Source organism: Nicotiana sylvestris, chromosome 8, assembly GCF_000393655.2.
Source record: "Nicotiana sylvestris chromosome 8, ASM39365v2, whole genome shotgun sequence".
Classification (NCBI taxonomy): Eukaryota; Viridiplantae; Streptophyta; class Magnoliopsida; order Solanales; family Solanaceae; genus Nicotiana; species Nicotiana sylvestris.
The window spans coordinates 148,843,919-148,855,008 of record NC_091064.1 but is presented as its reverse complement, the minus strand read 5'-3'; the positions used below and the strand labels follow the sequence as shown (position 1 = coordinate 148,855,008).

Genomic DNA, 11,090 nt, shown 5'->3' with positions numbered 1-11,090 from the left:
TCCTTAACCTTTGCATTTACAATTTAAAGTTAAGGACTTATTGTCCTTAACTTTTGCACATGAAACTTGAAGTTAAGGACTAAGTGTCCTTAACTTTGGAAGTTGAAAGTATAAGTTAAGGACTGTATTTCTTTAACGTTTGCACTTAAAATTTAAAGTTAAGGATTGTATTTGCTTAACTTTTAAACTTGAAATTTTAAGTTAAGTCCTAATCTTTGTTTGTTTTTCCTTCTTTTCTAGTGTTATAATGGAAGGCGATCATTTTTTTGATTTTGACGATTGGCGTAATTTTCTGGTATATTGGAAAGGAGATTTTCAATATAAGGAAACAATTAAAAGTTTTCTGTCGAATAGCCAATGGAAGAAATTGAGGGAAAATATGTTTGGCAACTTCTTCAGATTACAAAGTGTGAAGTTCTCGGGTAAACTTATGCACTGTGTATTGCTTTCTGAAATTGTTAGTAATGAACCTGATTCGATGACCTTCAAGGTATTTGACCGCGATATTAAGTTTACTCGTGATGCATTCCATATTATTACTGGTTTGAAGTCTTATTCGTCGCTTGACATGAAAGGTTTAAATGAGAAAGAGAATAGGCTTTTAAGAGTCTATTTCCCTGGAAAGGACAAAATTGAGTTGGCTGATTTGTATAGTTTTATTTCTAGTCGCCCACATGGTACAACTTCATCATTTGCTGGCAGTGATGATGATGCTTTGAAGTTGGCAACACTCTATTTTGTTGAGTCGGTTTTGATGGGCAAGAGGAAAAATAGGAATGTGTCGGAGCAAATAATGAAAATTGTTGACGATGATGCACTTTGCGCTTCCTTCAACTGGGGCTCTCTTGCTTATGAGACGCTATTAAAATCATTGAAGAGTTGCTTGAAATCAAATGAGAATGATGTTCAGAAGGAGAAAGAGAAAGAAAAAGATATTGATAGCTACACTTTAGTTGGCTTTCCTTTTGCGTTTTGTGTCTGGATTATGGAAGTACTTCCTATTTTCCAAGAGAAACAATTTGTGAACTTCAAAGAAGTTGGTTATCCTCGAATGTTATGTTATTCTGAAATGAAGTCTCCACAATTTGATGCTCTTTGTAGAAAATATTTCCATAATAAAAAAGTAAGTTAATGTAATTACTATCTCTTTTTTTGTTTATTTGTTTTAGTTATGTATACTTATGTTTAGTTTTTCTTATATAATAGGTGTTTAAGTTGATTGAGGTGTCACCCTTTATTTCCGTGGAAGAAGAAGATACACAACCTCTTTGTGTGGAGGAGCCAGTTTCACAAGATCAAGGCTCAAGGTCTTCTTCCACACAATTTGACGAAGACGTACTTAAGGAAATTGTTAGAGTATGTGTTTCTGCCTTTGAATAGTATTAGTTTTTTATTTGATTATTTCTTGCTTACGAACACCTTTTTTTTATATTATGTTTTTTGATTCAGAGATTATCAGAGAGTTTTAAGAAGGATTTGCAAGCAGAAGTTACCAGAGTTAATCAGAAAATTGCTGTATCAGAAAAAAAGATTGAGAACGAAATCAAGGTAATTTCAGTTAGTCCAACTTTAGGATTTTGTGTCCTTAAATTTTGAACTTGGAATTGAAAGATAAGGACTTCTTGTCCTTAACTTTTGAACTTTGAAATGAAACTTAAGGACATCATGTCCTTAAGTTTTGAACTTGGAATTCAAAGTTAAGGACTTCTTGTCCTTAACTTTTGAACTTGGAGTTCAAACTTAAGGATTGCATTTCCTTAAGTTTTGAACTTTAAGTTCAAACTTAAGGACTGCCTGTCCTTAAGTTTTAAACATGTCCTTCTCTTTGTAACTTAGTTGCTTTCTCAGGATTTAAAGAAAACTCTAGGATCAAAGCTTGATACTTTGATGAACATGTTTGGGAAAGTTGATCAGATGAACACAGATAGAGAATCTAGTGTTCCAATTAGAAAATATGGAGTTGATGATCATTGTCGTGCTACTGAGCGTACTGGCATATTCAACCAAGATGCAGGTGGTGTTGAACGTGATTATATGGATGTGCATGCAGAGGGTCAGTATGAAAGAGAATTTAGAGATGCACATCTAGATGATGAAACTGAAAATGTTACTGATATTGGGAAAGGTTAGTTATAGATTTTGATTTTCGTTGAAATGTATATTCAATAGATTAATACATATAAACTATGCATGTGCATGCAGAAGTTTGTGGAGTGCCGGAGAAAATTTGTAGAGTTTGTGGATTGCAATCACAGGAGGATTTAACAAGTCCATTGGGGACAAGTGTCAGCGAGATTGTATGCAAATGCTTAGAAGGAACGTATGATCTCTCTACACCGCTGTCATACAAAGAAAAATTTGGAGTTCAAACTTGTGCCAGTCAAGGTTAGATAAAATTTTCATTATATATTGTATCTTTATTTCATTATATATTGTATCTTTTGAAGCAGCAAGCGAAGAAGCTGGAGTGCAGTATCAAGAGAAAACTGGACTACAATCTCAAGACATAGGCAGAAGTGAGATTGGTTCCAAATCTATAGATGCAACTTGTGATGATGATGATGTAGGTGGAATGTTCTTGGATATTGCAAATGGTTAGGTAGTGCTTTTTTAATTTTATATATGTTTGTTTTAATTAAAGATTATTAACATGTTAGCTGTTGTAAATATTTTTGTAGAATCTTGTCAACAAGCATCTAAAGATCATGGTGAACAACTGCAAGATAAAGAAAATGTGGAATTGCAAGAAAAAGAAAATGTTGCACGCAATATTTTAGCTGAGTTGTCTCTTGAAAAAACACAAGAAGGTACTGCGGAGAAGACAGGTACTGATTGTGCCCTAATTATTATATGTACAATTGAAATTTTGTCTCTTCATTTGACCTGTTGCAGAAAACTAATATGAATATGTATATATATATATATAGTGTCGCCAGCAGAGGAAAATAAAGAGGACACCAATGATGACAATCTTAACCAATATACAAGGAAAAGAAAGAGAGACAGTATTGGTTATGATGGTCCGTCATTTTCTCTTCTTACTCCTACTCCTCCAAGTATACAAATGGACATTGATGCGACTTTGACTATGGAGGGTGAAGGAAATGTTGAAGAAGAACTTGGTCGAGGTAAAAGGAACAAGAAGTTAAGCTGGCAGTTGAAATCTCCTTTTGATAAGGAAGGAAAAGCAGTAAGTTCCAAGGCAGACAATCAAAATACTCTGAAGAGTTCAGGTTGGATAAAATCAACCTATACTCGTAGGTGTATTTTTCATTATGCCAAAGAAGATGAAAAATTAGTGAAGAAATTCATTGTGTGGTTGGGCAAGGAGAAAAGGAGAGGTCGCAAAAAAGAGTAAGTCTCTTAATGTGTTTCACTACATCCTTAACTTCTGTGATTGTAAGACTAATTTTAGGACTAACTGTCCTTAACTTATAGATTCAAGTTTAAAACTTAAGGACTTCTTGTCCTTAAGTTTGAATTCAAAATTCATAAGCTAAGGACATGCAGTCCTTAAGTTTGAGTATCAAATTCAAAAGCTAAGGACACTTGGTCCTTAAGTTATAGATTAAAGTTTTCAAAATTCTAACTTGACCATTTTCAAAATTTTCAGGGGACAAATTGATTTATATGCTGATGATAATAGTTTGAGGAAAAAACCATACAAATTGTATCATCAAAAAATCAGTAGCAAAATGTTTTTCCTTGAGCTTTCAGATAGCAAATTTGTTCTTGATGATAAGGTTAGATAATTCACAAGGCATTTATTTTTTCTATTATTAATTTATCATTTTTTTCATTATTTTATGACTGATTTGTTATTGATTTGTTTTATTTTTTGCCTTTTTATGAAGCATATTGACATTGCTCTCTATTATCTGAGAAAGAAGGAATTCTACCACCCTCGCGATCATCGTTTTCGATGCACAACTACTGATGTTCTTTTTGATAATTATATGGCACTTGTGTATAAAGATTTCAGTGAAGATGCTAGTGATGAGTTTTGGTGTGCTGGTGATAATCAGTTATTTCTGACACCATATGTGTGGGGGGACAGCCGTAGATGTGGAATTGCATGGACTGAGGGTGACAAAATCTTTTTTCCATGTCGGCTTCCTTCAGAAGATGATGAAGCTGTGACACACTTTTTGTTGGGAGTATTGGACTTGAATCAAAAAAAGATTGATGTATATGATTCCATATACAGTGAGCCATATGAAGCAGGAATGAACTACATGCAAATGTATGCACGCATGATCCCCCATTTGCTAAAGTTCTCACAGTTTGACAAAAATCACAAGTCTTTTGGGAATGTCTTCAACAAATTTGATATACAGTGGCAAAGATCACCACACCAAACTGGATCGTACGTGTTATTATTTGTTATATTATTTATATGTACTTAAGATTTATTGTTTAATTCACTGCATATCTTACATTTCTCTTAGGACTGATTGTGGTGCATTCCTGGTCAAATTAGCCGAGTTGCTGATGATTGGAAAGGACGTGCAGCAATTCCAATCCGAAGACATAAAAGACTTTCGAAAAGAACTTGCTGCAAATCTTTGGGCACATGGTGAATGGAAAAGAAATTCTGGTTATGATACTCCACCAGAAAATGTTGGTGATGATTATGAGAGTGAAAATGAAACATTCTGTCCAAAGGAGTTGTAAAGAAATTGTGGTGTTATTTTTGTATAAAATTGCTGTAAAGGTGACATCTGAATTATGCCAGTTTAGGATAGTTCTGAAATATTCTGTAAATTTGTGAAAAGGCACTTATATTTTGTTTTGTTGGCATAGCGTAATTTTTTGTAACAGCTATGCAAAATTACAATTTCAAAAGTTATGTCAAGGCATTTTGTTATTTATTTCGTTGTTTCTCTCAACTGTTGATTTGTCCATTGAGTTTGTTAGTATTTGTTCATGACTAAGTGTAAGTGAACTTCAAATTCAAAGTTAATGACCAAATGTCCTTAACTTTTGAACTTGAAATTCAAAGTTAAGGACCGACAATCCTTAAGTTTTGAACATGAGACTATAACTTAAGGACCTCATGTCCTTAACTTTTGAACTTGTATTTCAAACTTAAGGACTCCTGTAGTTAATGACAAACAGTCCTCAAGTTTTTAACATGGGACTATAACTTAAGGACCTATGTCCTTAACGTTTGAACTTAAAATTCAAAGTTAAGGACAGACAGTCCTCAAGTTTTTAACATGGGACTATAACTTAAGGACCTCATGTCCTTAACGTTTGAACTTAAAATTTAAAGTTAAGGACAGACAGTCCTTAAGTTTTTAACTTGTATTTCAAACTTAAGGACTCCTGTAGTTAATGACAAACAGTCCTCAAGTTTTTAACATGGGACTATAACTTAAGGACCTATGTCCTTAACGTTTGAACTTAAAATTCAAAGTTAAGGACAGACAGTCCTCAAGTTTTTAACATGGGACTATAACTTAAGGACCTCATGTCCTTAACGTTTGAACTTAAAATTCAAAGTTAAGGACAGACAGTCCTCAAGTTTTTAACATGGGACTATAACTTAAGGACCTCATGTCCTTAACGTTTGAACTTAAAATTTAAAGTTAAGGACAGACAGTCCTTAAGTTTTTAACTTGTATTTCAAACTTAAGGACTCTTGTAGTTAATGACAAACAGTCCTCAAGTTTTTAACATGGGACTATAACTTAAGGACCTATGTCCTTAATGTTTGAACTTAAAATTCAAAGTTAAGGACAGACAGTCTTCAAGTTTTTAACATGGGACTATAACTTAAGGACCTCATGTCCTTAACATTTGAACTTAAAATTTAAAGTTAAGGACAGACAGTCCTTAAGTATTTAACTTGTATTTCAAACTTAAGGACTCCTGTAGTTAATGACAAACAGTCCTCAAGTTTTTAACATGGGACTATAACTTAAGGACCTCATATCCTTAACTTTTGAACTTGAAATTCAAAGTTAAGGATAGACAGTCCTTAAGTTTTTAACATGGGACTATAACTTAAGGACCTCATGTCCTTAACTTTTGAACTTGAAATTCAAAGTTAAGGACAGACAGTCATTACGTTTTTAATATGGGACTATAACTTAAGGACCTCATGTCCTTAACGTTTGAACTTAAAATTCAAAGTTAAGGACAGACAGTCCTTAAGTTTTTAACATGAGACTATAACATGTCCTTAACTTTTGAACTTGAAATTCAAAGTTAAGGACAGACAGTCATTACGTTTTCAAAATTGCAAGTTGAACTTACTGACTCCTGTTAATAACTTTTAATTGTTGAACTCAAAAGAAATTAAAAGAACGTAACAAGATATAAATATTGAAAATCTAGGCATCCGCTCAAATTAGAATAATAATGAATACAATCTATAGCAAAAACTTAAAAGAGTCGATAAACATAAGTGTATATTTCTACTCTTCTCTATGCTTTCTTGAAAATGGATGGAGTGCCGGAGAATATATACAAGCTGTTCTATTATGACCAATTCTTCTGCAACGACCACATTTGAATGTTATTTTTGATGGCTCGGTAGCAGGAATATGCCTTTTCTTTTGCCTTCTACCTGGTGGCACTTTGAAATCTGGAGGTTTAACAATTTGTGACTTAACACTCTCTGGTACAATCCATGAATCAGTATGTCCTACAGGATGTATTTGTCTTTCATATGTTTTCAGCCAAGATTCCTTTAAGTACCAGTGCGAACAAAAGTCAGACTTCTTGATGTTTCTCTTCTCGATAGCTGCAATTGCATGTATGCATGGTAATTCATCAAGTTGAAATTGAAAACAATCACATGTTCTTTTGTTTAAGTCCACCAAGAAAGTTATTCCTTCTTCTTCAACTCTAGAACGCCATGAATCAACAGGGAAGACCTTCAATGTTGAAAAATTATAAGTGAGTACATTATGTTAAAAAATGTCAAAATCATAATATAAACATAAAACATAATACTTACGTTCAAAGTAAATGCTAAATCTATTCTGTTCTTCAATTCCTCCTCTACCCAACAAGAAACATCATAAAATGTTCCTTCTGCTTTATTTCTTCTTTCATAAAACCAATGTTGTAGCTTCACTTGAATGAAATCCATCATTCTTAGTATAGGCAGCTCCCTTGCTTCTAATAGCACTGAATTCATCGACTCAACTATATTTGTTGTGAGCATGTCATATCTTCGTTGTGGACTACAAGAACGTGCCCATCTTTCCGGTGGTTCTTCCATCAAGTAGTCATAAGTTTTCTTATCTACATTTGCAATATCTGACATGTATATGTCAAATTCTTTACGCTTGTATACTCTTGCAGCACTTTGAAAAAGTTTTATGACCTCACTTTTCACCTTTCTTCGCTTTAGGTTCTGCTCCAAATGATAGATGCAAATCCCATGATGGCTTTCAGGATATACCTTTACAATGCCATTTGCAATAGCTTGATGCCTGTCTGATAAAAAAATCAAATTCTCACGGCTCCCAATTGCATTGCGAAGCTGACTAAAGTACCACTCATAGGAATTGTTGTTTTCAGATTCTGCTATTCCAAAGGCTAATGGGAAAATTTGGTTATTTGCATCTTTTGAAACTGAAATCATTAAAACACCACGATATTTTGACTTCAAAAAAGTCGCATCAATAGCAATCACTGGTCTACAATGATTCCAACCAGCTATCGATGATCCATACGCGTAAAACATATAAAAAAACCTAAAAATACAATATAAAACAAGGTTAAAATACCCGAAGTTTAGGACAGTCAGTCCTTAACTTACATTTACAAGTTATAAAGTTAAGGACATGCTGTCCTTAACTTTTATTTCAAAGTTCAAAACTTAAGGATTGGAAGTCCTTAACTTTTAATTACAAGTTCAAAACTTAAGGATAGGCAGTCCTCAACTTCTGGTTATAACTCAAAAGTTAACAAGGCTAAAGACAGCATGTCCTAAATTGTTTACCTGTTGTTGTCGTCTATCTTTATGTTAGTATAAGTTCCCGGGTTTTTACTTGTCATCATATACAAGTATGAACACAATAATTCATAATTTTCTTCGGGACTTCCTCTTATTAAAGCGGAAGCATGTTGAATAGCACGCCACGCCTTGTGATATCCAATGTCTAGTCCATGCAATTTTTGCATCTCTGCCATGACAAAAGCTGGTGTAACTTCAAATCTTGGGTCCCGAAGATTATCGATAATGTAACCACTAATCAACTTTGAAGTAGCATGCCTTTGATCTGCTTTCCTAGTGTTAACAGAGCAGTCATGCTTTTTCTCAAGCTTTACTATCTTGAATAATGTTGAGTCTTTAATTCTGAAAGCACGCACACACCAACGACACCTATCATCATTGCATGTCAACGAATATCTTGTTGAGCTTGATCTAACAACTTTGAATTCAAAATGTCCTTTGATTGCTACATTAGAAAAACAATTAATTATGCTCTTCTTCTTGTCAAATACTGATCCGACTTTTATTTGATCCAAAGAAGCATTTTCTCTTAATATCGTAGTTGGGGATTCTTTTTGTTTCAAATTTGATCTTCGTTTAGTTATTTGAGTGCAGGTTTTGTCAGCAACTACTTCGATTACCGGTGCACTCTCTAAGACTTGAATACCCAAAGCTTGTTCGTTGTCAATCTCTATAATGCTTTGTCCTTCTACTTGAATAGAATCAAATGTTTGATGCACCTCTTCATTTAATGGTTGAGCTTCAACCATATCTACTTCAACTATCTGTTGGCATCGCTCTTGATTGTCATGTTGAGTTTTTGTGTTGGCATGTTCATTGCTTGTTGATGCAAAAACTCTTTCCGAAATATCAACTATGAAACGACAGCTCTTGAAGAGTGAATGAGTTTTTAGCAACTCTATACATGTGTGAAGATCTAAATCTTTGGATACAAGCATTCCTTTGCTTGTTCCAAGGTTGATATCAAACCATATCACTATTTCAAACTTTTCACTATCCAATTCAATAAGCTCAAAAATCTGTTTAACGAAATCTTCAAACTGAATTGACTCAGGTGCTAGGAAAAGCTTTGTTTGATGATCAAGATATTTATAGTCTTCAGTCCATCTACCATTAAAAGCAACTATTATGCATATTGTTTCCATCCTACAAGTCAAGAGAATGGGAAACAAAGGACATACGTTATAAAACAATCCTTGTAGAATTAAGAACAGGTGTACTGTAAGTGCAAGACCAAGATAAGGACTGTCTGTCCTAAACATTTAAACATGTAATTAAAGTTAAGGACTGCCAGTCCTTAACATTTAAACATGTAATTAAAGTTAAGAACTGCCAGTCCTTTAACATTTAAACATGTAATTAAAGTTAAGAACTGCCAGTCCTTAACATTTAAACATGGAATTAAATGTTAAGGACTGCCAGTCCTTAAGTTTTAAAGATGAAATTAAAAGTTAAGGACTGTCAGTCCTTAAGTTTTAAACATGGAATTAAAAGTTAAGGACTGTCAGTCCTTAACTTTTGAACAAGAAATTAAAAGCTAAGGACTGTCAGTCCTTAACATTTAAACATGGAATTAAAAGTTAAGGACTGCCAGTCCTTAACTTTTAAAGATGGAATTAAAAGTTAAGGACTGCCAGTCCTTAACTTTTGAACCAGAAATTAAAAGGTAAGGACTGTCTGTCCTTTAACATTTAAACATGGAATTAAAAGTTAAGGACTGTCAGTCCTTAACATTTAAACATGGAATTAAAACTTAAGGATTGCTAGTCCTTAACTTTTGAACCAGAAATTAAAAGCTAAGGACTGTCTGTCCTTTAACATTTAAACATGGAATTAAAAGTTAAGGACTGTCAGTCCTTAACATTTAAACATGGAATTAAAACTTAAGGATTGCTAGTCCTTAACTTTTGAACCAGAAATTAAAAGCTAAGGACTGTCTGTCCTTTAACATTTAAACATGGAATTAAAATTAAAAGTTAAGGACTGCCAGTCCTTAACATTTAAACATGGAATTAAAACTTAAGGATTGCTAGTCCTTAACTTTTGAACCAGAAATTAAAAGCTAAGGACTGTCTGTCCTTTAACATTTAAACATGGAATTAAAAGTTAAGGACTGCTAGTCCTTAACATTTAAACAATGTATTTAAAAGTTAAGGACTGTCAGTCCTTAACATTTGAACCAGAAATTAAAACATACAATTTGAAACTCAAGCTACAGGACTTTGTATACAGAAGAACAACAACAAAGTGAAGGACATTTTGTCCTTAAGTTTTTTTATTCAATTTGCAAAATGAGGCCAGTAGAATCAAAGTTAAGGACATAGTGTTCTTATTTTTTTGAATTCAATTTCCAAAATGAAGACACTATGTCCGGAATACAGAATTATCATAGGAGGCGGTGTCTATAAATTTATCAATCCAGAAATTCAAAAAAAATCAAATTCTTATCTAATATATAATCAAAACAATACAGATCTAAAAAAGTATAACTATAGCGAAATAAAAATTGATAGAAACACATGAAATTACAACTTACTGTTTATCTATGTTGTTTTTTTTGGATTAGATTGCTGAATTTTTGAAATCGGGAAGAGAAATGGTGGTTCGTCCTCAGTTGATCGCCGCTGCTGCTGTTTCTCGCTTCTTCTCTTTGTGTTACTGCTGCTTGTGTTGATAGCGTAGGTATAAGTAATACCAGAAGGGTATTTTCGTCCAGTCAGGTATAAGCCTTTTAAAAGGAGTGGCTAAAGTCTAAATACATTGAAAACAGTGGCTTTAAAATAAAAGCCACAACTTTTAATGGCTATTTGTGCCGTTCGCCCGCAACTAACTGCTCAAATCTCATTTAACTCCCTCTTCCCCTAAATAAAAATAGTGAAATAATAATAATATAGAAAAAAATTACTATAATGAGAAAGATTGAGAAAAATAAAAAGAGAATAAAGAGTTTAATGGGATTCTTAGCTCCCGTTTGGTCATAGAAAGATTGAATATATATTTTCAAGTTTCAAAATCTAGTGGACCAGCTTTTGGGTGAAATTTTTTCTTTCAATGATAAAAGTTCAATATTTTTTCAAGTAAAATACATGTTCAAACACAAAATTAAAACTCTTTT

At 33.2% G+C, this 11,090-nt stretch overlaps 3 protein-coding genes across 3 annotated transcripts; 1 reads left to right on the top strand and 2 right to left on the bottom strand.

The window, feature by feature from the left end:
* The first annotated feature begins 247 nt into the window (after positions 1 to 247).
* On the top strand, positions 248 to 4,874 carry LOC104219306 (uncharacterized). Its single transcript, XM_070154700.1, has 11 exons — positions 248 to 1,123; positions 1,207 to 1,356; positions 1,450 to 1,548; positions 1,849 to 2,125; positions 2,203 to 2,385; positions 2,451 to 2,594; positions 2,679 to 2,825; positions 2,928 to 3,354; positions 3,614 to 3,743; positions 3,855 to 4,366; positions 4,449 to 4,874. Exons 1-11 carry the CDS (start codon positions 248 to 250, stop codon positions 4,672 to 4,674), a joined length of 3,171 nt encoding a protein of 1,056 aa, XP_070010801.1. The 3' UTR covers positions 4,675 to 4,874.
* A 1,456-nt stretch (positions 4,875 to 6,330) lies between these two features.
* Positions 6,331 to 7,258, bottom strand: LOC138876551 (uncharacterized). Its single transcript, XM_070155674.1, has 2 exons — positions 6,968 to 7,258; positions 6,331 to 6,884 (listed from the first exon to the last, which is right to left on the bottom strand). The coding sequence occupies exons 1-2, from the start codon at positions 7,232 to 7,234 to the stop codon at positions 6,423 to 6,425; spliced, it is 729 nt and encodes a 242-aa protein (XP_070011775.1). The 5' UTR covers positions 7,235 to 7,258; the 3' UTR covers positions 6,331 to 6,422.
* On the bottom strand, positions 7,258 to 9,120 carry LOC138875827 (uncharacterized). Its single transcript, XM_070154699.1, has 3 exons — positions 7,961 to 9,120; positions 7,418 to 7,712; positions 7,258 to 7,272 (listed from the first exon to the last, which is right to left on the bottom strand). The coding sequence occupies exons 1-3, from the start codon at positions 9,118 to 9,120 to the stop codon at positions 7,258 to 7,260; spliced, it is 1,470 nt and encodes a 489-aa protein (XP_070010800.1).
* Positions 9,121 to 11,090: the final 1,970 nt, after the last annotated feature.

Coding starts and splice junctions, on each gene's coding strand:
- LOC104219306 (XM_070154700.1), top strand. CDS start 248: ATGGAAGGCGATCATTTTTTTGATTTTGACGATTGGCGTAATTTTCTG. Junction 1,549..1,848: donor AGATTGAGAACGAAATCAAG/GTAATTTCAGTT, acceptor TTGCTTTCTCAG/GATTTAAAGAAAACTCTAGG. Junction 3,355..3,613: donor AGGAGAGGTCGCAAAAAAGA/GTAAGTCTCTTA, acceptor CAAAATTTTCAG/GGGACAAATTGATTTATATG.
- LOC138876551 (XM_070155674.1), bottom strand. CDS start 7,234: ATGGAAGAACCACCGGAAAGATGGGCACGTTCTTGTAGTCCACAACGA. Junction 6,885..6,967: donor ATTTAGCATTTACTTTGAAC/GTAAGTATTATG, acceptor TCAACATTGAAG/GTCTTCCCTGTTGATTCATG.
- LOC138875827 (XM_070154699.1), bottom strand. CDS start 9,120: ATGGAAACAATATGCATAATAGTTGCTTTTAATGGTAGATGGACTGAA. Junction 7,713..7,960: donor AAGATAGACGACAACAACAG/GTAAACAATTTA, acceptor TTGTATTTTTAG/GTTTTTTTATATGTTTTACG.